Here is a 27,500-nt window from a genome sequence, read left to right on the forward strand (position 1 = left end):
ACCACTGCGCCATCCGTGCACCTGCACCTCCAAACTTCCCTGACAGCCCTGCACTCTCAAACTTCCGGACAGGATTTCCGTCCTCAATGATTGTTTCTTTAGTATCCTTCTCCTTTGCTTCCAAAGAGACTGGTGTTGAACGCACTTCAATAACTCGAAATTTCTAGCAATGTCATCAGAACGGAGTGACGGCATAATTGCAGGTCAGGGTCTATGTACAGTTACCATGTAATCCTCTAAAACTCACGCGGGAGTTTTGACTGTTAATTAACATTTTCACTCCAGTACTAAGATTAACTCAACGCTCATCTTTGAAACAGCCACACGTTTTATTGTTGAATAATATTTTCAATGATCAATGAAAAAATGCGAACAAGCTCGTTCCCAAGGCCTCCAGAGAAATGGAAGATGAGAGACCCTGGGAATGACGCTCAACATTTTCAATGCTCATAGTTCATTTTCCGAGTTCAGTGGCTCACATCCAGATTGATTTATTAATCATTTCTTTTGAGTGAGATCGAGCTTTGGCACCTGGACATCGATAATTTTCTTTTTCTCGCAGATCTCCACAGTATAAGGAAATCTTACAAATGGAGCTTCCTTTTCTGGATCGACTTGTTTGCCATCCTCCCTATTGAGATTTTTGCTGTCACTCAGACGAATCTCCATGACAAGTGGCATTCATTTTCATTCCTGCGCCTCAATCGACTTTTAAAGGCAATCAGGGTATGTTTCACGAGCGAACAATTTACAATAGTCCTTTTGGGAAGGCAGTCAGGACCAGTGGTTAGGGCGCTTGCTTTAAGATCCGGGGATCCTGGTTCAAGCCAAGCTCTGACCACTGGTTGAATTTGTTCCTGGTAGTCCCTGAATCAACTTCTCACCTGCGCTTGTAAATAGCCAACTGGTTTGCCTCCGGCCGGTTGGGATTCTTAACAGTTGTTGTTGAATGTTCTGTTCTGTATTAATTGACGTGTTTTATTGGCCCTGAAAGCCCCTGTGGAGAGTGGTCAATTAAGTATGTATGCATGTATGTTAGTTCTTTGAGTACTGGTTCCACGCTTTTTCAGGTGCAAATTGATTGTGAGTCTCTTGTCTCAGTTCGTTGGCCATTTTTATGATAGGAATCGCCGGTAAATCGCCCAAGAGTCTGATTGGGTAGTATATGAGCATGAAACAAGGTCAAACATGAATACACGATGATTATAAGTCTTGTTCTAGAGCTAATTTAGAAAGCAACCTCTAGTCCTAAACTTCACTACAGATAGTATATTCTATTGTATACTAGAGAGAGGGAGAGAGAGAGGGTTTAGCGAGGAGAGAGACAGGAGAGGGGGGGGGGGGGGGGGGGAAGAGAGAGAAAGGGAAACCTGTAGATAAGAAAGAAGAATCGGTTTGTCTTCTTGAAGGGTACGTTTGTCAATTGTTTTTGTCTCCTTCCTCGTGCTAAACAGATTCCACGTTTCTTTTCAAACCTGGAGAATAGTCTGCATTTTGACATTGCCAAAGTACGAGCGCTGAAGTTCACTTTGTACATTCTGTTGGTCACTCACATTAGCGGTTGTATTTGGTTTCTAGACAATTGCCATGGAGAAAGGTAAGTACTTTTACATTGACCAGTGAGGGGGAACTTTGAATAGCGATGTCAGCTACAGTAACAGCATCGCCCATTAAAAAATTGGTTTAACGAAGCAAAAAGTTTGTTGGATTAATGAACGATATCGACATCGATCTGCCAGCAGATTACTCTCCCATAATTATATGAACGCGAGCGCATTTCGTAATTTATGAGCACGGTTGATGATTTGAAAGTTCTCAAAATTGGTTTGAGCTATCTTAGGATGAAGGCATAACTGAACAGGAGTGCCCGAAGAAAAACCTACGAAACAAAGTAGAGAACCGACAGTTAAAAGTTTTCGGCGAGAGCGTTCTAGTATGCTATGCATAAAAAAACAATTATAAAAACAGTAAATTATGGAAAGCCAACGAAATTGTTATATTTTATTTGACAATATCAAAGACGCAAAAATGGTGTTATCATATGCTAGAGTTGAACCCATGTGCGTAGTAGCCGAGAAGAAGAAAATAAAAGCCTAAAAATAGGGACCTTAAGCACGAGACGTTTTTGTCAACACGGACGGTGACCGGAAGTGATTTTGCAAAGAAAGTGACGTCACACGTCACAGACGTCAGGTCACAAACCTCAAAGCTTGCTATTTGGCGTCTGTGGTGAAGAACAAAAACGCGAGGAGGTAAGTTCATGTTAGGTGGGTTTTTTTGGTTAATTTTTGTTGTTTTCCTGCTAATGCTGGACCAATCAACTTTCTAATTCCTATGATTTATTTTTAAAAAAAACTCTTCTTTGTCACTTCTACCGGCTGATGAACAACAGCGCTGCAGACGCCGAGACTCAGTCTTGCCGAAAAACCTAGAGTAAGTCTGTTTTGAAAAATATTTGTTTTAATTAATTGATACATCCTTTTGTATGTGCTTGTGTTCTTTCTGTGTGGTCTTAAATTTTAATTAATGCGCTGGAAATGCTAATACAACGTTTCCAGAAAGACCATGTTAAATTTTGAAAAATTTTAATGCCCTTTTACAGAAAGACCTAAATTTTGAAAATTTTTAATGACAGTCATATTTAATTTTTTTTTTTGGAACGCTTCATTTTTATTTGTCATCTGCTTTCCTTTACGGAAATGTGCCAAATGGATTGGACAAATCAGCTAACACTAGCAGACCTGAACTTTGCTTTACATTCAGAATCATTTCAGGATTATCGATCGTAACTGGATTGAGAATTTCTAGCCGTGTTCGCTTGCAATAAAACAATAAGTTCATCCTCTGAAATCAATCTTTGATCGTAGCTCTGAAAAAACAACTCTTGCATTTCTTAAAGAAGCCAGAATTCAGTATTAAGAAAGAAGACAAAGAATCAAAACTGCTGTGACTACAATTAACTAGAGATGCCGTGAAATCACTGACGCGACATGCTTAAGTGATTCCTTAGTAATAGAAGTTGTCGTAAGATTTTCTTTAAACTTTTCTCGATTGTTCCCTACATTATGGTGACTCAAAATGTGCAGTTAAAAAGATGGTCACCTTGCTCGTTTGCGAGATATAACTTGCTCAAGTTACTCATTTAATCATTGCAACTTCATCTATCTAAGAAAAGTTTGTTCCATCGGTTCACGCTACGTTTTGTGGGAACAGGAAGCACAGCTTTGACGTAATTTTTGAAATAACAAAACAGGTGTATTGTATTGTTCAAAAGGAATAATTTAATGTTTATTTTATGGCACCGGCACAATTTTGTGTCCACGAGTGATGGCTACGAATACTTTTTTCCCTGTAACTTTTTTTTCTAACCTTAATGTTTTAATTTCTTTTACAGTACAAAGAGGAGAAGTAAGAGAATAAAATTATGCCAAAAAAAGATAGGTCACCAACCTTATTTAGGAGAAAAAGAAAACAAACCAAGCTCGACCCCTCGACAACACGTACCCCCGATAGCGCGGTTTCACTTTCACTCTCGCACCGAAATGACACTTTAGCATCATCAAGGCTATCAATCCACTTCTTGTTTTGCGAGAGTCTAAATAGTTTCCCGTTTTGTTCTTTACTGCCATGCTCTGAAAACGGCTATTCTTCTCTCTAGCGAGCTTTCCCGAACGAAAGATCGCCATTTTGAAATGGTTTTGGCCATGTTCGATATATCAATCTTCACACATGGCTACGAGTCTTTATGGTTAAATTTAAACATTGTTTTGTTTAGAAATACCCGTTGAGACTTGTGAGACAAAAACAGAACTGAGCCATGAAATTTGACCATAAAGCCTCTTAGCCATGCCTGAATACGAAATGTCCTTCGCTGTTATGCGCAGAACAGGATGCGCAGTGCAATACTAGGGAATCACCTTAACGCAAACAAGTCAAGTCACAGAAGCCGGTCTCGACCCAGTTTCACCTCGGCTACTTGGCGTCCGTGTTGACAAAAACGTCTTGTACGATGTGCTTAAGATCCCAGGCACTATCAATCATCCTTTCTCGTTTCGGAGATTGGTGTAAGAGAGGTGTGATAAGTATACGCAAACAAAAAAAAATTGTTAGAAAAGTGCACAAGACAAAGTGTTTGAGATAAATGTCTTCTATATAGTTACTAGTACTTCAGCAGAAAAATGAACGTAAATTGCCCTTAATTACACCATACAATTCCTTAACAAATAGTAATGATTTTTTTCGAAATTGTGCAGGGCGAATTTCTCATATTTAAGTTGTTTATACTTTAGTTGCACTCCTACAAGCTGGGCTCAACACATTGGCCGTGATGGCCTTGTTGCCGGCGTCAGTGACTATGTCGCAACTCTTTATTGGGCAGCCGCGACGATGTCATCTACAGGTTACGGAGACATCCACGCCCACGATTCAGATACTCAGCTGATTTGCATAGCTGTCATGCTCGCTGGGCTCTTGCTGTATGGCTACTGCCTCAGTAGTATCGCTGCCACCATTACAAACTCAGCTGCACCAAAGTGAGTAAGAAAGGGATCATTTTCACTTAAACCTCTTTGCACCCTTTTGATGTATAAGAAAATATTATTTTTCACGCAATTTGGAATTAGTCACCATAAATAAATGCAATCTTATGTACAAAACATCCTTCGCTTGCACTTGTACTCGCCTTGAAAAGCCGATAAGCTATAATTCAGCCAGCCGACAGTAAACGTCTACGGGGCTTATGGCAACTTGTAAATCGAATTTTATAGTATGAGCAAGCTATCCAAGAAAAAAAATTCAACAAACGGAATCAGAAAGATCCATCGCCAAATCCTAAAACCTGGTCAGCTGATGAAATCGTCATTGAATTGCAACAGCCTTGTTCCCAGCACCTTTTGCTTCGCGGAAACCAAAGACTTCACTTACTCCTGCTAAACGGCCTTGGTCAGTTTAAGTTTATGTGGAGGAGTTCAATCGGAGGCGACTGAAGACAAATTAAACTCCATTAGCATTGGGACCAGTAAATTTGAATATGCATGGTTAAAATGAAAGTAAATGATCTTTTTCCTTTTCACCAGAACGGAATTCTTTGTTAAAATGACGGCAGCTCTCCAGTTTATGGAGGAGCAAAATCTGAGCAAGTCGCTGATGGAGAGAACTGAGACTTATCTATCCATTCTTTGGAGAGTTCATAGGTAAAAGGAACCAACATGGCAACCAAAATTCATTATCGGTGAAGTGCAGATGCTATGGCGTAGGTCGCTCTTAATATGTTTCATACCCATGAGACTCCTATCAGTGGTAGAGCATCCGAACTAGTAAATCGGAAGATCGTAGGTTCGATTTCCACAAAGGAGCACTTTAATTCTTTTCCGAGTATCCTCAAGTCACCATCGATTAATAAATCCCTTCGTTTCATTCACCAGAATTAATGTGTAACATTTCTTTCGGTACAATAAGGACGATAATGTTTTTTTTCTTTAGAGGCGAAGCCATCCCTGGAGTTAAGCGTCTCATCGGAGATATGCCTCTTATTCTGCAACAGGATGTCACCTATGAGCAAGCTAAGGACGTTTTAGAAAAGGTAATAGAAAGTTTGAGCACATTGGAATGGATCATGTTAACGGGAAGTGGACCTTTCGCATTGCGACAACCTTTGTATTAAATCAACCCCATGAGGGCAGTACAAATGTGGCAGATACCGTCATGACACCTCTGCTCATTTTCCAACGCAAAAGAAAAAACCTGACGTATGCATAAATATATATTTAACAATTATTCCTCGAGCCCGAATGGGCTTTGAGTCAATAGCCCACGAGGCCGAAGGCCGAATGGGCTATTGACTCTGAGGCCATGAGGGCGAGAGGAATAATTGTTTTAGTAAAATCCAACTAGACGGTCGAAAAAATATCGAGACAAAACATCTTTCGCTAGTTAAAGCTAGACTTTAATCCCTTTCTGCCGCCAAAACATTACAAATAAGGCCGGCGCTATCGCTACTAGTGGGCTATAACAAATAGTCTATTAGTAGCTCAACGAATCAAAACGCAGCATTGATAATAAACCACTAGTTGGATTTTACTATAAATGTATATATATATATATATATACAATATGTATACAATGTGCCCTCCCGGTTGTCACCATAATGGCTTTATGGCAACTCCTGAACTTGGGCACAGGATGTACGGTTACACATTGTTGGATTGCATTGTGGAGTCACAAGAGTGCTCAAACTGCAAGCAGTGAGCGAAGCATTATGCCAATAGTGAACACCTATTATGAGGCTCTCCACCCAATCCAGAGAGTGCTCAAACTGTATGAACAGTGAGCGTAATATACAATATGTATACAATGTGCCCTCCCGGTTGTCACCATAATGGCTTTATGGCAACTCCTGAACTTGGGCACAGGATGTACGGTTACACATTGTTGGATTGCATTGTGGAGTCACAAGAGTGCTCAAACTGCAAGCAGTGAGCGAAGCATTATGCCAATAGTGAACACCTATTATGAGGCTCTCCACCCAATCCAGAGAGTGCTCAAACTGTATGAACAGTGAGCGTAATATACAATATGTATACAATGTGCCCTCCCGGTTGTCACCATAATGGCTTTATGGCAACTCCTGAACTTGGGCACAGGATGTACGGTTACACATTGTTGGATTGCATTGTGGAGTCACAAGAGTGCTCAAACTGCAAGCAGTGAGCGAAGCATTATGCCAATAGTGAACACCTATTATGAGGCTCTCCACCCAATCCAGAGAGTGCTCAAACTGTATGAACAGTGAGCGTAATATACAATATGTATACAATGTGCCCTCCCGGTTGTCACCATAATGGCTTTATGGCAACTCCTGAACTTGGGCACAGGATGTACGGTTACACATTGTTGGATTGCATTGTGGAGTCACAAGAGTGCTCAAACTGCAAGCAGTGAGCGAAGCATTATGCCAATAGTGAACACCTATTATGAGGCTCTCCACCCAATCCAGAGAGTGCTCAAACTGTATGAACAGTGAGCGTAATATACAATATGTATACAATGTGCCCTCCCGGTTGTCACCATAATGGCTTTATGGCAACTCCTGAACTTGGGCACAGGATATATATATATATATATATATATATATATATATATATATATATATATATATATATATATATATATATATATATATAACGTTTGGAAGAAAGACAACTTCACAGCGTAGCGACTTCAAGTTTCATGTTTGGACAATCATCAGGCTACAGATCTTACATTTGCATTCTAACTCATTTAAAGACCATTCTAATACTCTAGGGGAGCGTGCTATTTTAAGTTCGACAAAAGGTATTTGTTCTTGTGTCTGCATTTAGAAATTAACTCGTTTCTTTTGTTCAGTAGGTGGCGCGTATCTGCTTTTATTATGTACAACTTTTCTGTAAGGCACAGGTCGCATCTCTTTGATCCACATTTGTATGGTGAGGCGAAAGACTCTATTGCCCAGCGTAGCGTGTAATTGATGTTATTATTATGGTCTTTAAATGAGTTAGAATGCAAATGTAAGATCTGTAGCCTGATGATTGTCCAAACATGAAACTTGAAGTCGCTACGCTGTGAAGTTGTCTTTCTTCCAAACGTTATATTCGCTCTACTTCACGTATCGAGCACTCTGCAGCTAACTGGAACCCCCTACTTGCGCTATATATATATATATATATATATATATATATATATATATATATATATATATATATATATCTAACTGGATTTGTCAGAAGGTGCCTGCAGAAATTGTGAAAACAAGCCAATCCTGCTACCGTCACAAACTCCCCACCCCTGTGCTTTGGTCAGACAACCAACAATCACCTACCCACACCACAGTGTGGGTTCACTCTAATTGGTGATCAAAAGCAAACTATCATTGAAGCCTAGACTAGTCCAGGAAAAATTGCCAATGAAGACATGTTACAGGGTAAAGTCTGACTTAACAAGGCCACAAACTCTAACTGCAGTTAAAGTCTCAAAGCAGCAACCCCCCCAGCCCTGTGCTTTTGACACTCAACTCACAGTTAGAACTGTGAGCCACAATGGCTTGAACACGGGCTGCGCCCGTGCTCAAGCGAAAACTCTAGTATAGTATATACTATATACTATAGTATATATATATATATAGTCAGTTAAGTATATATATATATATATATATAGTCAGTTAAGTAGATCCCTTGACGCAACAACATATCACCCCCAAGAGGATCGCAAATGGATTCACAGTCCAAGTTGAGGAGAAATTGAGAGAAAGTTATGGGAAACTCAACGCTAGACAACTTCTGGGGAAAACTGTAATTGCCCTGTGCGGGATTTGAACCCACGTCCCCCTGATCACTAGTCGGGTGTGATGACCACTACACTATCAGGACAACCATGCTGGCAACATGGCTGATTTATCACTTAATGTGTGGCATTTACGTGGGACTCCCTAATGGGCCAGTTTTTCTCTGTGATAACGCTGGATCAACATGTGATTCACAGGCGGACAAGGGTAATTAATTTAAAAAGTCAGTTAAGTAGATCCCTTGAGCCAACAACGTATGATCCCCAGGAGGATCGCAAATGGATTCACAGTCTACGTTGAGGAGAAATTGAGAGAAAGTTATGGGAAACTCAACACTGGACAACTTCTGGGGAAAACTGTAATTGCCCTGAGCGGGATTTGAACCCACGTCCCCCTGATCACTAGTCGGGTGTGATGACCACTACACTATCAGGACAACCATGCTGGCAACATGGCTCAGGGCAATTACAGTTTTCCCCAGAAGTTGTCCAGTGTTGAGTTTCCCGTAAACTTCTCTTAATTTCTCCTCAACTTGGACTGTGAATCCATTTGCGATCCTCCTGGGGGGTGATGCGCTGTTGGTTCAAGGGATCTACTTAACTGACTATATATATATATATATAGTAGGGGGTTCCAGTTGGCTGCAGAGTGCTCGATACGTGAAGTAGAGCAAATATAACTTTTAGAAGAAAGACAACTTCCCAGCGTAGCAACTTCCATTTTCATGTTTAGACAATCATCAGGCTACAGATCTTACATTTGCATTCTAACTCATTTAAAGACCATTCTAATACTCTAGGGGAGCGTGCTATTTTAAGTTCGACAAAAGGTATTTGTTCTTGTGTCTGCATTTAGAAATTAACTCGTTTCTTTTGTTCAGTAGGTGGCGCGTATCTGCTTTTATTATGTACAACTTTTCTGTAAGACACAGGTCGCATCTCTTTGATCCACATTTGTATGGTGAGGCGAAAGACTTTATTGCCCAGCGTAGCGTGTAATTGATGTTATTGTCCTTTAGACTCCAGATATGCCTCGATAACTCCGTCTCGCTGCAGTACTTTTTATGCCTGAAGGATTTAGTGTGATTGTTGTATCGGGTTTTAAATTCTCCCTCTGACGCTCCGTAGTAGATCTTGGTGTTATTATCGCTTGTCACTTCGGCTCTATAGACTATAGACGATGATAGACATTTGCCGTCTAAGGGGCATGATTGCTTGTTTCTGCAATTGCATAGCCGCGCTTCGTTAGGTGTTTTCGTGGCGTTTAATACTTTTGCATTGTGTTGCCTGATAATGCCTGTCATGTTGGTTGTGCAGCAGTAGCTAAGCTTGATTGTGTTCGTGTTTAGAATTTTGTGAAGCTTGTGGCCTTTGTGGAAGTGTTTCTTGATCAGGTAGATGAATTTTTTTTCGATGTTGGTCTTGACTTGCAGGTTGTATGGTGGATTGAACCAGAGGATATTGCGTTGACGGTTCCTTTTCCGTTTGTTGTTTTGCTTGGCGGGCTCGTACTTGAAGGTTGCGTTGTGCCCGTTTTCCTTAAACGCCAATTCGTAGACATCTTTGGCTTTGTCGAATTCGTCTTTGTCGCAAGACAGGTCAGATATTCTTTTGTTGACCATTATTGGCAGCTCTTTGATGATGGTGGGTGGATGATTCGACCGTGCATTGATGTATGATAGTTTGTTGTTGGGTTTTCTGTAGGGGTAGTACTTTTCTCTCTGAAAATCCAGCGTTACGTCCAGAAAGTCGGTGGAAAATAGGCTCGTTTCGATTGTGATTGAAAGGTTTTCTTCTTTGAAGAGAGCCGTTATGCGCTTTCTCAAGCGATCTAGGGTGGGTCCGCTGATGTTGCTAACTACAGCGAGGCCATCGTCTCTGTATAGGCCTATGGACGCTTTGTTGACAAGGGCGGATAGTTTACTTAGGAGGTAAAGCCCTACTAATTCACAGACCTCGGCACCATCGAAGCAACCCATTGTGTTATCGAACATGTCTACCCATCTATATCAGAGAATCTCTTGGATAAAGCCATTGCCTACGCCAGCTCAATAACCTCCATCCCAAACAGGGCCCTAGCCGTCATCAAGAATTCAAGAAAATCTCTCTTGTTTGACAGCAGTGACACATGGGTAAAGAAAGGGCCAAACTCGCTGTTCGATGTCACAATGGGTTGCTTCGATGGTGCCGAGGTCTGTGAATTAGTAGGGCTTTACCTGCTAAGTAAACTATCCGCCCTTGTCAACAAAGCGTCCATAGGCTTATACAGAGACGATGGCCTCGCTGTAGTTAGCAACATCACCGGACCCACCCTAGATCGCTTGAGAAAGCGCATAACGGCTCTCTTCAAAGAAGAAAACCTTTCAATCACAATCGAAACGAGCCTATTTTCCACCGACTTTCTGGACGTAACGCTGGATTTACAGAGAGAAAAGTACTACCCCTACAGAAAACCCAACGACAAACTATCATACATCAATGCACGGTCGAATCATCCACCCACCATCATCAAAGAGCTGCCAATAATGGTCAACAAAAGAATATCTGACCTGTCTTGCGACAAAGACGAACTCGACAAAGCCAAAGATGTCTACGAATTGGCGTTTAAGGAAAACGGGCACAACGCAACCTTCAAGTACGAGCCCGCCAAGCAAAACAACAAAAACGGAAAAGGAACCGTCAACGCAATATCCTCTGGTTCAATCCACCATACAACCTGCAAGTCAAGACCAACATCGAAAAAAAATTCATCTACCTGATCAAGAAACACTTCCACAAAGGCCACAAGCTTCACAAAATTCTAAACACGAACACAATCAAGCTTAGCTACTGCTGCACAACCAACATGACAGGCATTATCAGACAACACAATGCAAAAGTATTAAACGCCACGAAAACACCTAACGAGGCGCGGCTATGCAATTGCAGAAACAAGCAATCATGCCCCTTAGACGGCAAATGTCTATCATCGTCTATAGTCTATACAGCCGAAGTGACAAGCGATAACAACACCAAGATCTACTACGGAGCGTCAGAGGGAGAATTTAAAACCCGATACAACAATCACACTAAATCCTTCAGGCATAAAAAGTACTGCAGCGAGACGGAGTTATCGAGGCATATCTGGAGTCTAAAGGACAATAACATCAATTACACGCAACGCTGGGCAATAGTCTTTCGCCTCACCATACAAATGTGGACCAAAGAGATGCGACCTGTGTCTTACAGAAAAGTTGTACATAATAAAAGCAGATACGCGCCACCTACTGAACAAAAGAAACGAGTTAATTTCTAAATGCAGACACAAGAAAAAATACCTTTTGTCGAACTTAAAATAGCACGCTCCCCTAGAGTATTAGAATGGTCTTTAAATGAGTTAGAATGCAAATGTAAGATCTGTAGCCTGATGATTGTCTAAACATGAAACTTGAAGTCGCTACGCTGGGAAGTTGTCTTTTTTCTAAACGTTATATATATATATATATATGTATATAATTTTTTTTTTGTTTTTTTTACAGAATTGTGAGTTTATGGTTGGTGTAGGGAAATCATTGCTACGTGACTGTTTATACTTTATTTCAACACATGAATTTGCATCCAGAAAAAAGAAAGGATGCATGTAACTTTGCAAAGATTCTAAATTTCTCTTTCTTTATGCAGAACAAGTTGAAAGGAAATCTTTTTAGAATCAAAAATTCATACTTTTACGAGTGGCTGTTTGGGCTAATTTTTTCCAGAACTATTTATAGTCTGATCAAAAATAAGACACAAACAGCAGTGATAAACATATTGAACTTTTTCATTTTGATAATGACTTGACGTTTCGTATGTGCTCTACATACATTTTCAAAAGTAACCGTTGAAATTTAAAACAGCTATTTATATATAACAAATCGGATGAGGGGACTGGAACCTAGATTAAGCAAATACTTAACAGTAAAATATATCATAATAATAATTATTATAATAATAATAAAAACAGAAAAGATTAATAAAGCATCAGCTTTTCACTTCCGACGTTGACGTTGAAAGCTGGCTCAAGTTCTTGAATAAAGAAGGTCTCTTTTATTTTACAATGATAGTCAGTTTTGCCCTTCGCTAAAATATCAAAATGATCCCACTTGATGTTATGTCCAGTGGCCTTGACGTGGTCAGCAATGGCTGAAGTGTTGTCATTTTTAGCTAGTAGCCGTTCTGAAGAAGGAGTTTTCGAAGATCAATGAGGGCAGATTGTAGCAAGGAACCAGATGAACAAAGACGGTAGTAGCGATAAGTGAGGGAGCGGATGAGGTTTATTTTGTACTTTCGTGGAGTGAAGGAATCCCATTTCGTGTAGAGACCTGTGAAAGTTTTCTTTCGGTAGATGGATGTCGTGAAAGCGTTGTTTTGATTACGTGTGACAAGAATGTCCAAAAACGGAATTGCATTGTTATATTCAAATTCAATGGTAAATTTAATATTGCGATGACAGCCGTTCAAATAGTGCAAAAAGTCATTTGCACTGTCTTTGTTGTGGAACATGGTGAATGTGTCATCAACGTAACGATTCCAAAATAAAGGTCTAACTTTGGCGTTCAGCAACCACTTTTCTTCAAAAGCACACATAAAAATGTTGGCTAAGACAGGGCCCAATGGTGAACCCATGGCAACACCATCGATTTGGTCGTAGTATTTACCATCAAAAAGAAAGTGGCTCTTCTTGGTGGCAAATTCCAATAGCTTGCGTAAAACATCCCTGATTTCTGACACCACCAAATTTAAAGAGCTACAACACAATCCTACTAAATCCAGGGAAGAAAGCCTGTCAACCTATCTTCGGAAACTGAGAAAGGATAGAATTATTGATGATGCAACTTTTTACAAAGTCTTACCGAGTGGATCTTCTCCTGGCGTTTTATATGGCCTTCCTAAAGTTCATAAGACTGCTTGTCCTTTCCACCCTATTGTTCCATCGGTTAACACCTATAACTACAATCTTGCTTCTTACCTTGTTTCTATACTTCAGCCTATCTCGACCAACCATTACACTGTCAAAGACTCTTTCAGCTTCGCGGATTGGGCAAAAAAGTACAAGCATAAGAATGGAATAATGTGCTCTTTGGATGTCTCCTCCCTATTTACAAATGTGCCACTCAAGGAAACACTAAACATTTGTCTAGACAAATTGTATTCTCTTGCTGATCCTCCGGCCTTACCCAGGGATGTTTTACGCAAGCTATTGGAATTTGCCACCAAGAAGAGTTACTTTCTTTTTGATGGTAAATACTACGACCAAAAATCGATGGTGTTGCCATGGGTTCACCATTGGGCCCTGTCTTAGCCAACATTTTTATGTGTGCTTTTGAAGAAAAGTGGTTGCTGAACGCCAAAGTTAGACCTTTATTTTGGAATCGTTACGTTGATGACACATTCACCATGTTCCACAACAAAGACAGTGTAAATGACTTTTTGCACTATTTGAACGGCTGTCATCGCAATATTAAATTTACCATTGAATTTGAATATAACAATGCAATTCCGTTTTTGGACATTCTTGTCACACGTAATCAAAACAACGCTTTCACGACATCCATCTACCGAAAGAAAACTTTCACAGGTCTCTACACGAAATGGGATTCCTTCACTCCACGAAAGTACAAAATAAACCTCATCCGCTCCCTCACTTATCGCTACTACCGTCTTTGTTCATCTGGTTCCTTGCTACAATCTGCCCTCATTGATCTTCGAAAACTCCTTCTTCAGAACGGCTACTAGCTAAAAATGACAACACTTCAGCCATTGCTGACCACGTCAAGGCCACTGGACATAACATCAAGTGGGATCATTTTGACATTTTAGCGAAGGGCAAAACTGACTATCATTGTAAAAAAAAAAAAGGGACCTTCTTTATTCAAGAACTTGAGCCAGCTTTCAACGTCAACGTTGGAAGTGAAAAGCTGATGCTTTATTAATCTTTTCTGTTTTTATTATTATTATAATAATTATTATTATGATATATTTTACTGTTAAGTATTTGCTTAATCTAGGTTCCAGTCCCCTCATCCGATTTGTTATATATAAATAGCTGTTTTAAATTTCAACGGTTACTTTTGAAAATGTATGTAGAGCACATACGAAACGTCAAGTCATTATCAAAATGAAAAAGTTCAATATGTTTATCACTGCTGTTTGTGTCTTATTTTTGATCAGACTATAAATAGTTCTGGAAAAAATTAGCCCAAACAGCCACTCGTAAAAGTATGAATTTTTGATTCTGAAAAGATTTCCTTTCAACTTGTTCTGCATAAAGAAAGAGAAATTTAGAATCTTTGCAAAGTTACATGCATTCTTTTTTTTTTCTGAAAAATGAAAAAGTTCAATATGTTTATCACTGCTGTTTGTGTCTTATTTTTGATCAAACTACGATGGCCCAAGAACAAAAGTATTTATTTATAGTCTGACCATTGTCAAACTGAAATAAATAACCATAGAAGACTGAGCGGAAAAATATCACCTGCACAAAATTTTCAATTCTCGCCTGGTTTATGTCCAAAAATGATACAGGATGTACGTCCGCCAGCTAAATGTAGTTCAGAGGTACGTACAGCCTCCCAACCAGTAATCGAGACGTCATGTGTTCGACTCCAGTACAGAAGAACTCGGATTTTTCCCAAGTACGCCCAAGTGCGTTCTGACAAAAATTCTCTTAATCCAAGAATTCTTTATATTTTTTCCAGGTTCCATTGTTTATGGAGACAGATGTGAATTTAATACGCGAGTTGTCACTGAAAACTACTTCATACATTTTCTCCCCAGGTAACTAAACTCGTGCTTTTAAATCTGAGATAAAGAAAAAGAAAATCACTATTTCAGCAATAGGGGATTTTTTCCGTGTTTGCGTATCCTCATCTAAACAATAGGGGGAATTGGGCGAATTCGAGATATTTATGCAAACCCGAGACGAATTCGAAAGACTGGTTTGCTTAACTGTCGAGAATTCTGCCAACTCCCAGAGTGTTTAGATGAGGCTATGCAAACACGGAGAAAAGTCCTCTATTGCTGTTCTAAAATATTTCTCAAGATTAATTCGACAAATGACTTATTGTAACAGAAATGAAAGACTTAGCAAATCTTTTATTTCCAAGTTATTTTCATCATCCTACGGCAAACTAGACAAATTAGAGGCTTTTTCAATGTCAAAGGTAAAAACGTTCACAAATCACATATAGTTTATAAAGGGGACTGTTCTTTCGGTGATAGTTACATTGGTGAGACTATGGGGAATGTGCAAATACGAATCGACAAACATTCCAACATTTCTAATATATTACTCTGAACCTGCTCGTACCTTCGCGAGAGTCCTTCGCGTTCTTTTGGCTGTTTATTCTCTGCAAGGCCAAATCTTTTTATAAGCGTAAAATCCTTGAAGGCCTAATGATCCAACAACTGAAGCCTAGTTTGAATAATCAAATCAAATCCTATGTCGCGAAACTTTTGCCATCGATAATTACCTGCTCTAATACCCTGATGATGACGTAATGTCGAAAACGTTCCGGTCTTTACTTTTAAAAGAAATTAGCCTTGTAAATAATTATTTTAAATAAAGGAAAATGCTAACGCGCCTCTGACAAGACATAACTAATCAAAATTCGCGTGATATCATAGTCGTGTTTACATACTCTCATCAAAACACAGCTATTGACCAATAAGAGTGCTCGTACTATCCTAATTATTTATAAAGTCATCTTAATCTGCCAGGCGCCCTTTTTTTGTTGGTCACAACACCAGTTATCAACGATTGAAAATGCGTTCCCATAGCTATAGTAGAGTAACTGACTATGGAATTGGTTATTGCATTTGTTTATTTATAGCCAGAGTTTTAAATGCGCTTTCCGCAAGCAAAATTACCAGTGTTGGAGCTGCTTAATATAACAAGAATTTTGGTCTTGTCTGTTTCGGTCGAAAACGTGTACAACTACTGACACTATGAAGTCGCAGACGAATTAACTGAACAACTGGTTATTCCGCTTAGTTTGTTTTATTTTGCTTTGTCTCGGTTATCTTAGGTGTCAATTTTCGTTCACACTCCGTACACTTAGATTTGTATTTCAGCCATGATGTTGTCAAAGGCAAAGCCCAATTCAGACGAATGATTTTTTTTTTTTCATGGAGTGGGGGGGGGGGGGGAGGGGGGATTTGATATGGAAAGAGGGTGGGTTAAGATGCTTTTATGCTGACCTGAGGTATGCCCTTCCAGCCCAGTTTACGCGATCTATATGGACCATATTACCAAGCAAATGTATTTTTCTTAGCTATAGGAGGATCTTTGATTTGGTTTTTCGCAAGAGCCCATATCCAGGGGCGTCAACTTCATTGTATTTGTGTAACGGTGTTTTCACAGACAGAATTATTCTTAGATTGATTTTGCCGCGAAACTAAACCTTTCCAGCTAAACACAATGATCAGACGCAAACGCATCCCTAAATTGAGACTATCTAGTTACTTTGCGTTTTGTATGCTTTTACACGTATCCACAGAAGTGACGGTTAATATAAATTTGAATTTATATCTACACGATTACTTACTTATTAACTAGTAAGTAACAATAGGGAAGATATCTGTTTGCAAACATTGCTTTTGTTATTCAAATGTGCCCACCACAGAAACAAAAGACCAGGCTGTGGTTGGCACATTAATAACAATAGGTGACGACAACGATATCATCCCTAGCAAAATGTTAACAAAAAAGCAGCTTTTCACTGATGGCACATTCATTTAATCGGCTTTAAATATTTGATCAACAATGTGATCACTGTCAGTGATTTTGAGAGATAAAAACACTTATAAAGCTTAACAAGGCCACGTACCTGATTTTAAGCCTTTTGCCATTTTAGGTGATTGCATCATTCACGCTGGAGACATGGGTCGAGAGATGTACTGCGTTAGACGAGGTCTGGTTGATGTTATAGGAGATGATAACGTCACCGTGGTAACAACTCTGGGGCCTGGAGCCTACTTTGGAGAGGTCTGTGTTGTGATAACGCTTTCTCGCTCCAACCCTCCCGGAGTCCCACTCTTAAAATGTTGCTCTCAGTGCATAATTAAGTGGTGGAAAAACTGCGCAGGGCGTAATTAAAAAGAAAGAGCGGATTACTGTTTCTTTAGTAACAAGATCACACGAACTTGAATGATAAAACATCCAACATTTGTCGGCAGTAGTTCTAAGTGTGCTTCAAATATTCATGGCTTCATCTTCAGTTTCGTGAATAACAGATATCATTTGTCGTGCAGTGTGCTTTAGGCACACGACCAGCTACAATGCATTAAACACAATTCAAACGCATATAGGTGATGATTATCTTAGCCACCTACAAGAAAAATAACACAATTTGAACGATTCGCTGCTTCTTAATTAGTTGCTAGAGATACTTAACTTGAATTTTTCTCCAACTGGCACGCTCTTTCGCCAAGGTCTTTGCACACATTCAGAAGATGAACACGTCACTTCCGAGAACAACAATAATTCAAGAAAACATCAGATTTATGCTTGAAATCTACGCACAAACCTGCAATCCAGACTTTCCGGAATTAAAGTCTCTTCTTAATATGCAAACGGTTTTTTATGCTTCGGTTGATAAACAGGGCCGCCGAGCCATGGGTAAATAGCTTCCAGCCATGTTACTTGGTGAGCTAATCGAGCTACAGGTACCCAAGCTGATGAGCATAAGAAATTACAAGGACCTGTATGTAGCAAACTGTACTTGAAAGATAGAACGCACCGCTTACTTTGCTTTATTTCCTGGGGTTCTAGTCTTTTGTGTGTTTTTCCGCCGCCTTTAGCTGTTTTTCTTGGGGGTTCTAGTGATTGCTTCTCTTATAATATATTGTATTAGTTATAGTTGTCAGTGAGGCAACAGGGTTAAAACTCCATGAAAAATCGCGTTAGAAAAATCGAAAGTTCTTTACCTACATTGTCATTATGATACTTGACCACTCATTTGGGCTTCATGTGTAAATAGCCAAGAATAACGCTTCAAAAATGGGCAGTTTAATTTGAAATCCGCCATCTTTGTTTTTGTGTATGCAAAGGAGGCTATGACGTGGCAATAGTCAAGCATTTCTCCGTTTCAGTAGTGTCTATAAAGCTAACAAGATTTAATTACATTTCAAGTTGTGTATTTTACTGCCTGGAAAAGCACATAACAGTGAAAGTCGTCTATATATTACTTGATTCAGTTTTCTTGCTCCAATATAATGATATTTTGGACTGGTTGACTGAGATTTCAGTATGAAACGAATAATACCAAGACCAATATTCATGTACCTGAAGATCCCGCTTGAAGTCCTCTTTCGCAAAATGACAAACCCGAACAGACAATATAGCAGTCAGTTTTCAGGTTTAAGGAATCCATCAATGTTTTATTTTCGCAGGCCAACTTTTCTTTAAATTTTAATTTTCCGGTGGAATCTTCTGTTTTTTTTATTTCAATATGTGTTCGAAGTCTGAAAATGTGTCTAGTTTCATCCCCATCAAAAGCGTAAGACCTCAACAGCGGTAATTGTTGCTGTGAAAAAGCCTTGCTATGTGTATTGAGCAACATCTGAAAGTTTCGTCGGCGAAACAAATACGTTTGCTGAAGCATCAAAGACGTCTTTCATGTTATCCATCCAGTGCAGGCAGAAGAAAGGAAGTGAAAAGAAAAGAAGGTACGCTTGTCGAATATTTCTATGTCGCATGTTCAAGGTTTTTGTCTTGTTTACATTTGCTCTAGCTGATTTTTGCCGCCTAGTTTGATTGACCAGAGAATCTACAAGTATTAAGTGACTTGAGTTTCTGTCGCACTTATAGCCTACTTGACCTACTAGCTATTGAACCACAAGACCGTTTACCATAGTTCATCTTACATTAGATGATTAGATTTCTTGGAGCAGAAAGGTCACACAACATTGAGAAAGTGATCCCGGAACGAAGAACTTGGTATGTTGACTATTGCTACGTCATAACACGTCATATCCAAGATGGCGCTCTCCAAGTCACGAAAGAAGCAACTTCAAAGTGCTATTGTCACTTTTTTACAGGGAACTGGACACAACAGCAATTATTTTCGAATTTCTGGGGAAAGATTTCAGTAATTTAGAGAAACTTTTTCTAGACCGTACTTTCCCTTTAATTCTTTCGTAAACGAATTCAATCATAGGCATTTCAGGTCAGGATAAGATTGACTACTAAGAGTTTTCTCGTTGACATATATCGTGTACTTTTTAGGTCGGCCTACTGTTTGGCGAATATCGCTTGGCTACAGTGAAAGCGAGAACATTCTGTGATATTCTCATGCTTACGAAACCTGATTTAGATGATGTGCTAATCAATTTTCCTATTGTGGAAAGGTTTGTGTGATTTGAAGAGGGCGTAACAGCCGTTTTAAGAAATGTTTCTTTGTTGCAGCTGTGGTGCACGTTTAGTGTGCTTACATAAGAGAGTAGCCTAAAGCAGCTGGAGAACTGACTTGACTGACGAGGGCATATTGTTTTTTCTTTAAGTTGTAATCTATTTCGTGGCATTAACATAAAAAACCGGCCCCTTCAATATTCACAACCCTGTGGGACGTAAATAAACCCACGGCCTATATTCGCCAATAATTTGGAACGGATTTCCTGGTGTTGTGGTCTGTTCTTAGCTCTTATTAGGGAGCTTAAGCACGCGCGTTTTTGGGACGCGGACGGCAACCGGAAGAGAACATTTCGTGTGCCACGTCAGTGGTGTCTCTCAGATTTTTATACTAATCATCTCTAATGGAGAAAAGATACTTAGCAATGTAAATATGGTTGTGTGAAGACAAGTTTTGAATATGCAGACATTTAGGAAACGAGTGCAGGGTCGATTCCGGTTATTTTCAAATCCCACGACGATACAAAATCAGATCCAGTCTTTACGTCTTAAATTTTCAACACGGCCGCTAAACGTCCAGGCGAATGATGAGTCTCTCATGTTATCCATCTAGTGTAAAGGCGGGAATCCGTCTGGCACGAACTTGAGCAACTTTTTTTTAATCTGCGTCTGTTAAATTCGTCTAGTATAAAGACGAGCATAAGCCGCTTAATGCGTCCGAACGAGCTATCCAGTTTCGTGTGTCTTCGAAGACGTACTAAAGAAAAAAGAAATGTATGCCCAAGCTCGTCCCAGACGAATTATGCGTCGTTGGTATAAAAGCGGCCAATGGATATTCAGTTAATTGAGTCTTGACAAGAAAGTCTCAGATAAACAGAGTGCGTCACTCGCTTAGGTTATTGGATGTTCCACATACTTGTTTTTAACATTCAACAGTAATGACCATATTATTGTGAAAAAGCTCCTTAAAGACCCTGTGTGCTGGTTTTTCCAGGGCAATTGAAGTTAACTTCTCTCAGCAGTGCGGAATAATAGTGTAAGGGAAGCTTTGATAATGAGCCAGTTATCAGCCATGAAAAAAACTAATCAATTCTAGGGTGGCCAAGGCGCCAATGATACCATACATTCTTTCCAGACTTTCGAATTTCCAAAGCATTATTGCTCAGAGATTATCTGATATATCGGGTTCAAATTTTTCAGAGATAACTCATTATGCAACTCACTTTCAATTCTCGGCTGACGGACAAGAAAACGATAGGCTTGTCTGCTACTGACGCAGAAAATAAGAACAACAACTTCCCTATTCTTTAGTGACCTGTAAGTACGTTTACGAACAGATTTGTTTTATTATCTTTCCATATTCAGGCAAATTGTTGAAGCCGGAAAAAACAATGAGTATTTTAAGGACGTAAACAGGGCGGCGATCCGGCGATTTTCAGTCAAATGCGTGGCTCAGCAATCCATAGAGTCTTCAAGCTTTCTGCAGCAATCCAGAACACCAGGAACGTCAGAATCGTCCAACAAGAGCAAGAATAAGAATGGTGGCAGTGTGGTACCCGAAATGAGGTTTGAAAAAGATTTAATGCTAATGTTATGAATTAGCTAGGAGCTTTACTGTGCCTTTGAATGGTGAATAATGTGTTATGTCAGATCTCTAAACAAAAACCCTTTGAATTTGCCTTGGTTGAGGGAAAAAGGTGTTCGGGTTTGGCTTTGCATTGGTTTTGAATTGAGTGTCACAAAACAAATACCAAAGTAATTACTTCGACCAATCACAGCAGGTGCAAACAGGCAAATGAACCAAATTCGAAGCAATTCAATGTAACTTGTTCAAAGCGCGGAAAAGTTTTCCTTCTCATTGGTTGATAAACTGGCGCAAGATTTTTAAACCATTCACTAAGTGTAGCAATTGCAATGGAGTAATTTCTTTTGACAGCCATTTGAAAACTGCTATAAAGCAGGACTAGATCGCGTAAAGAATAGATATAAACGCTGCGTGCTTTGGACAACCGCATGTTAACCAGGCCTTCTAGTTCTTCTTTATCCTATGGTTAGCGACGAAAGGAGGAATTAAAGGACGTCCGTGTAAAATATGAGGCGACATTCCCTGATGACGTAATCTCATGTGACGTTTTGCGCGCAGTTGTGAACGTTTTCTACGCCATATCCTTTTCTCTCCTTTCTGGGTCCTGTTGTTATCTTCTGACCTCTATTAACTATATTCGCAGTGCTAATGAAAGTTAACGGATCATTAACTTTCACCAAAACCAAAAGTGGTGAGCTAGTCTCAAAGCACGACGTTTTGTTTAAGAGATCGCTGACGAAAAGTCACTATGTTAAAAGGCGCTATGTAGAACTAAAAGCATAATCGTAAATTTATGCTTTCTCTTTCTTTTCTTAAAAGCAATTCCTTTTGAGCTTCAACCAGACTAACCTCCCTTCTTCTGTTTTCTTAGTTCAGTACAGATTGGCCTGATGTCTGTTGTGAAGGACCTAAAAGACGATTTTGACAAACCGTATCGTGATTTGCATCCAGTGTTAAGAATATTTTCTTTTCTCCTCATGAGGTTATTAATTTAAAGTTGTTTTTGTACAGTTTTTTAGGATGATTTTCCAGTAGGATTCTGTTGTAATATGAGTATTATATTCAGCCACAATGTTTAGGGTTCTGTTAGTCAAAAATGGGGGAAAATGGTGGTTAATTTGTTTGAGACAAATCTTGCTTAAATGACACCGGGATCAACGACAGTTTACTTGTGCAAATAGAAACTCCCGGAAAATCACCGGTGAAGATTAATGTCTTAATTTTCCAAGGCGGGAGCCCAAAGGTCATGTTTTCGGAACCTTTTTTTTTTTGGTTCTCGAATTGATAAGAGGGTGTCTTGTATGGCTTTCAATCAGGTACTAGTGCTCCCAACTTCTCTCTTACCGCATCTCGTTCGTTTATGGAATGCTGCATAAAATCTTGTTTTGTTTCAATGATAACAAGCCTTTCTTATCTCGTTGGGAGGTTCGATTCTAAGTGCAAAGGAATATTTTAAGCCAAAATGAGGGCAACAATTCCAAGTAACTATGACTTCGTTCTGCTAGTTGTAAGAGATTAGAATTGTCGTAACAATATGAGATGTTCTGCTGGGATACTATGAAAACCTACCGTAATAAAAGCCATACCGGTATCATGTACTCCCTGACGCGAACAGGCTTTTTTTGAGGAAGTATTCCCTAATTAGGCGCGTTAAGTGGTGGTTTCAAGCGGTTATGAAGAAATTCCCAACGTTTTTGTTTTCATAAGTTTCAAACAAATTCTGTGCGGCGTAAATATGTCTTATTAGATGTTTTGATGTGTAGTATCTCTGTGTATTTTTACGAGTTGTGCTGTAGCCCGCTAGGGCTAGTCAACATACAAACAACAAGTAAAATACTTAGCGATACTACACACCAAAACATCTATAATCTATTTAATGAACAATAAACAAACGAGAACATGGCACAGATCTGTGCGTGACAAGCGAGGGTCAACGTCAAAACCTAAAGTAGTCAAACCGGTTTTCTACTATAAAATGAATAACCAAGTGTACAATAACTAACTGTACAATATCATGGAATATTTGTACTCGTTTTGTGCGTTTTCTGTACAGTGACCAATGTAGTTGGATAATAATGTCATTTAGACTATTCACCCAAGTTAAATGTAAGCCGCCATTGAAAGAGGTTCGACAAATTTGTGAACGGAATTGAAAAAGTTCTCAAGTCTTTTCTAATATTCTCTCTTTGTAGGCGCACCATCTTGCCAGATAATTCGTATTTCAAGCTGTGGCAAGGCGTATCGCTTGTGGTCGCTGGTATCCTTCCTCTCACAATATCGTTCCAGGCGACTTTTTTGCATACCAGCATCCCATTGTGGATTTTGAATTATTCTTTTGACATTGTTTGCCTAGTGGATATGTGAGTACACTTGAATCACTGCTCCTGGTGCATAATTTCTTTGAAAAGGAAGCAAGTCGTTGAATAATATTGTGCCAATGATTGGGGCTGCCAAGGTTCCAGAGCCTGAGCATTAAAAGACAATGAAGACCTTGAACATGTCCCGGCCTTGATTGTCTGTATCAAGTACAACCTGAGTAACAAGCCCATGACGCTTCTGATTGGCTCACTAAATGTCGGATTTCAGCTCATATCCTGACTGAAGTGCGATTCGTAGCGAAGATGAATTGAGTTTTATTTTTTCTAGTGGGATGAAAAAATTCCTAGGATCCGAACCTTCAGAGTTCATTTAGATTTAGCAAAAGAATTATTCCATTCGCGCTTTTTGTATATATTGGTTAAAGACAACTGACTCAGAGTTATGCTTATCTTTGGCTATTTACCATATCATACCCAACACACGCTCATGGAATGATTCTTAATTTTTAAATTCTCATTGTAGTGTGTCACGTTTCTGTCGTTCTGATTGGCTTGCTCAATCTCGATTATATAACACAAACTCCGTTCGAAATATATGAGAAGACATCAGGTAGAATTCCGCTTATTTGTGCTGCGAACCACTTTTTAACGCTACGAGGGCCTGACCCTACCAAAGACAGGTCAAAAATAGTAAATGACGTAATCCCATGGTGCCCCTGCACATGATCCCATGATCCTCTGCGTTGTTTTCTGCTGTGCTTCGAAACCACAAATAGGTAAGTACAATTTACTGCATACTTTGTCGCTTTACTTTACTTTCAGCTATAATCTGGACGCCCCGCGAGGCGAGAGATACACTTGAAGATTCTTTTGCAAACTGAAGAGGAGTTTTTTCGATCGTAGAGCACAACGTCTCGTCGAAAACGATCACATCACTCGCCTTCGCCTTCCCGCCGTCATGAACGATCGGCGAGCAGGAGTCCGCCTAAAAGACGTAAAACTCCTAATCCTTCTCCTTTAACGGATGGAAATACTTTGGCTTCGATTCTTTCTTCTCTTCATCAAATCAAAACAGACTTGGCGAAGAAAAATGACAGAATATCCATCATCGAATCTCGCTTCGAGGAACCTTTGGGAATTTTCCCGCCATCTCATCCCAGTGATGACCAAATTTCTGTTCTGGCTGACTCTGATACTGCATTGAACTATTATTGTATATTATCGTTGCCTACTGAGCCCCGAACAAAAGACAAGGCTATTAAACCTTCACATACGGCCACTAGGCCATTACACGAGGCAAATGCCTCTCAGTCTCTTGAACAGGCCTAACGAAACGAAGTGACTGACAACAACTCTACAACTTTGTCGCACGACCCGGACTCTGCGCAATCTCCGTGGCAACCTCAAAAGAAATTATCATCTTTCCTAACGAAATAATTTCGTAGGAAACTCAGTTATAAGCAGGTTTGTCAAATTCGTGATACTTACAATATTCTATCAGTAGATTGCTTGAGTACTCCTACATTGGACCCTTCTATTGTAAATCATATCAGCCCTATTCAAACCAAGACGTGCAAAATCGTGGTAGGGAAATGGCTTTGATCCAATGGGCCCTCCTAAATTCAACAGGACTCCCCTGCTCATTACATGATGCCCTATCATCAGGACGCCAAGTCCCATGGAGGAAATTACGAGTATAGTTGAGCAAACATTGTGCTTTATTGGTTCGGATAATCCTCAAAAGGGGCACTTTATGACATGTATAGACCTCAAGGATGCTTATCTCTCTGTTCACTTACACGAGTCCTCCCAAACGTACCTCTCTTTTCAATGGAAAAACAGATCATTTGCCTTCCAAGGTCTACCTTTTAGGCTAAATAGCTAATAGCTCTCAGGATATTAGCAAAACTATCAAGACCCCTAGCTGCTTATCTACGGGAGAGAGGTATTCGAATTATCTTCTACCTAGACAACTTCCTAATTCTGGGCTCCTCTGCAGAAGATTCAGAAGCCAACACGTTGCTGATATTGGGTCTTCTACACTGGCTAGGGTTCACCATAAACTGGGAGAAATCCATCCTGGTACCCAGCCAGTCATTGACATTCCTGGGTCTCTGCATAAACTCACTAGCCTTTGCACTTAGTCTACCAGAGAAAAAGATCCTGAACATCCAAAAAAAAATGTGACCAAATCCTTTCCAATCTCACCCCATCAGCTCGCGAGGGGCAAGCCTCGTAGGGACATTGGAGCCCCCCCTCCACAACAGGTACCTCCAAGCAGCTAAATACAATTACGAGATCCTCATGACCCTAGACATCAATGCACAGACAGAATTACTATGATGGCAACAGAATGTAGTAACTGTAAATGGGAGTCCTATCAACATCCCGTAGTCGTTTAACTCTTAAGGGGAATGCTTAATATCCGTCCCCCAAAGCCAATATACACTCACATACACATGGGATGTGCACCTGGTTACCAAGTATTTGGCGCACTTCGGATCAGCCAAACTACTGGCCTTAAAACTCTTATCCATCAAATTGGCTATGCTGTTTGCCCTTTCCTGTCCTGAGCGAGTCGCTTCTCTTTCGAAACTCGACCTTCGATATTGCCGTGTAGCCCCAGAAGGAGTTCTTTCACTCTGACGACGGCTAGAAAACCCGGCTACCTAGATCAGCTGCCCCAAGCTTTTTTCGCATCCTTCCCTCATAATAAGAGACTTTACCCCGTTGATACTTTGCCTCATTATCCTAAAGCTACTCGAAAAATACGCCCCGTATTTCCATCGTCCACGCCAGACCCTTTGTTCATTTCTTATGTCAAGCCTCATAAACCGATCTCATCACCCACTCTTAGCCACTGGCTCAGTACAGGCTTAACAAATGCTGGTATCGATACAGAAGTGTTAAGGCACACTCAGTTCGAGGTGCGACTACAAATGCAGCCATGAACAGCAAAGTTCCACTTGCGGACATTATGAACATTGGCGGATTAGTCTCGCGTCAGTACCTCTCGAAAGTTTTATTACAAGCCCGTGTTAACGTCCAATTATGGGCATGCTGTTTTAAAATAACTCAGTTTGTCTCACTCCCGGCTATGTTAAGGACGGTGCCTACTAATTAAAGATATTTTTGCCCCGGTGTGTGATTATGCAGGAAATGTAGATCTTCACAAGTGATATTGAAATCCAAAAAGAAAATTGGGGGTAACCACACATTTTTCAAAGATAAATCATAAATATTATTTGTAAAAAGCTTTCAAATGCAAAGCAATGTATGGCGTTCTTTCTCAAATTGAAGCTTAATTATCTCTCAAAAATGCATGGTTACCCCCGATTTTCTTTTTGGATACCAAGAGTACTTACTAAGATCTACTTTCTCCGGATAGTTTTAAACTGCGCAAAAATATCCCTGTATTAGTAAGCATCACCGATAGGAAATCCGAGTATCTCGAGATGCGCAGAACGTATGCGCAATAACAACAGTAGGTATCGTCCTTAATTCATCTTTTTAAAATTGATGTTGGTGTTCTTTCGTTTGGTTTGATTTTTTGTCTTCTCACGTAGGCATACCCGAACGCTGTTTAGCACACTACGTGTCCAGGCGTTCAACTCTACCTGATGTTTTCTCATATATTTTGAACGGAGTTTGTGTTACATAATCCAAATTATACCAGGGCCGCAAAGCGGCCTGCCAGTGTAATTGAAATTATATAAACAAACGAAGTGAGAAATATATGAGTCCCACCCCTCAATGGTATTCTATGCTCTCCCACACAGCGTTAAAAAGATGCAGAGGATCGTGGGACTGTGTGGTCGTACAGGGGCACCATGGGATTACGTCATTTATAATTTTTTTACCTGTCCCTGGTAGGGACAGGCTCCCGTAGTGTTAAAAAGTTGTTCAAAGCATA

General features: G+C 39.9%; 1 protein-coding gene and 1 non-coding gene across 3 annotated transcripts in view; one reads left to right on the plus strand and one right to left on the minus strand.

Annotated features, from left to right (window-relative positions):
* LOC138019074 (uncharacterized) overlaps positions 1-27,500 on the plus strand; it is a 126,914-nt gene that overhangs the window by 2,610 nt on the left and 96,804 nt on the right. The window contains exons 3-13 of one of the 2 annotated variants that reach the window (XM_068865727.1): positions 563-726; positions 1,455-1,597; positions 4,290-4,532; positions 5,076-5,192; positions 5,482-5,581; positions 15,033-15,111; positions 17,190-17,320; positions 19,562-19,683; positions 21,050-21,250; positions 22,141-22,251; positions 23,462-23,629. In XM_068865727.1, coding sequence (XP_068721828.1) covers positions 563-726; positions 1,455-1,597; positions 4,290-4,532; positions 5,076-5,192; positions 5,482-5,581; positions 15,033-15,111; positions 17,190-17,320; positions 19,562-19,683; positions 21,050-21,250; positions 22,141-22,251; positions 23,462-23,629 — 1,579 coding nt within the window. The remainder of the gene's footprint in view (positions 1-562; positions 727-1,454; positions 1,598-4,289; positions 4,533-5,075; positions 5,193-5,481; positions 5,582-15,032; positions 15,112-17,189; positions 17,321-19,561; positions 19,684-21,049; positions 21,251-22,140; positions 22,252-23,461; positions 23,630-27,500) is intronic. The other variant, XM_068865728.1, reaches the window with a different exon arrangement.
* Trnat-agu (transfer RNA threonine (anticodon AGU)) lies at positions 8,681-8,753 on the minus strand. Its single transcript has one exon. It is a non-coding gene; the product is annotated as a tRNA-Thr (tRNA).

Source organism: Montipora capricornis, chromosome 10 (genome assembly GCF_036669925.1).
Source record: "Montipora capricornis isolate CH-2021 chromosome 10, ASM3666992v2, whole genome shotgun sequence".
NCBI classification, from domain to species: Eukaryota; Metazoa; Cnidaria; class Anthozoa; order Scleractinia; family Acroporidae; genus Montipora; species Montipora capricornis.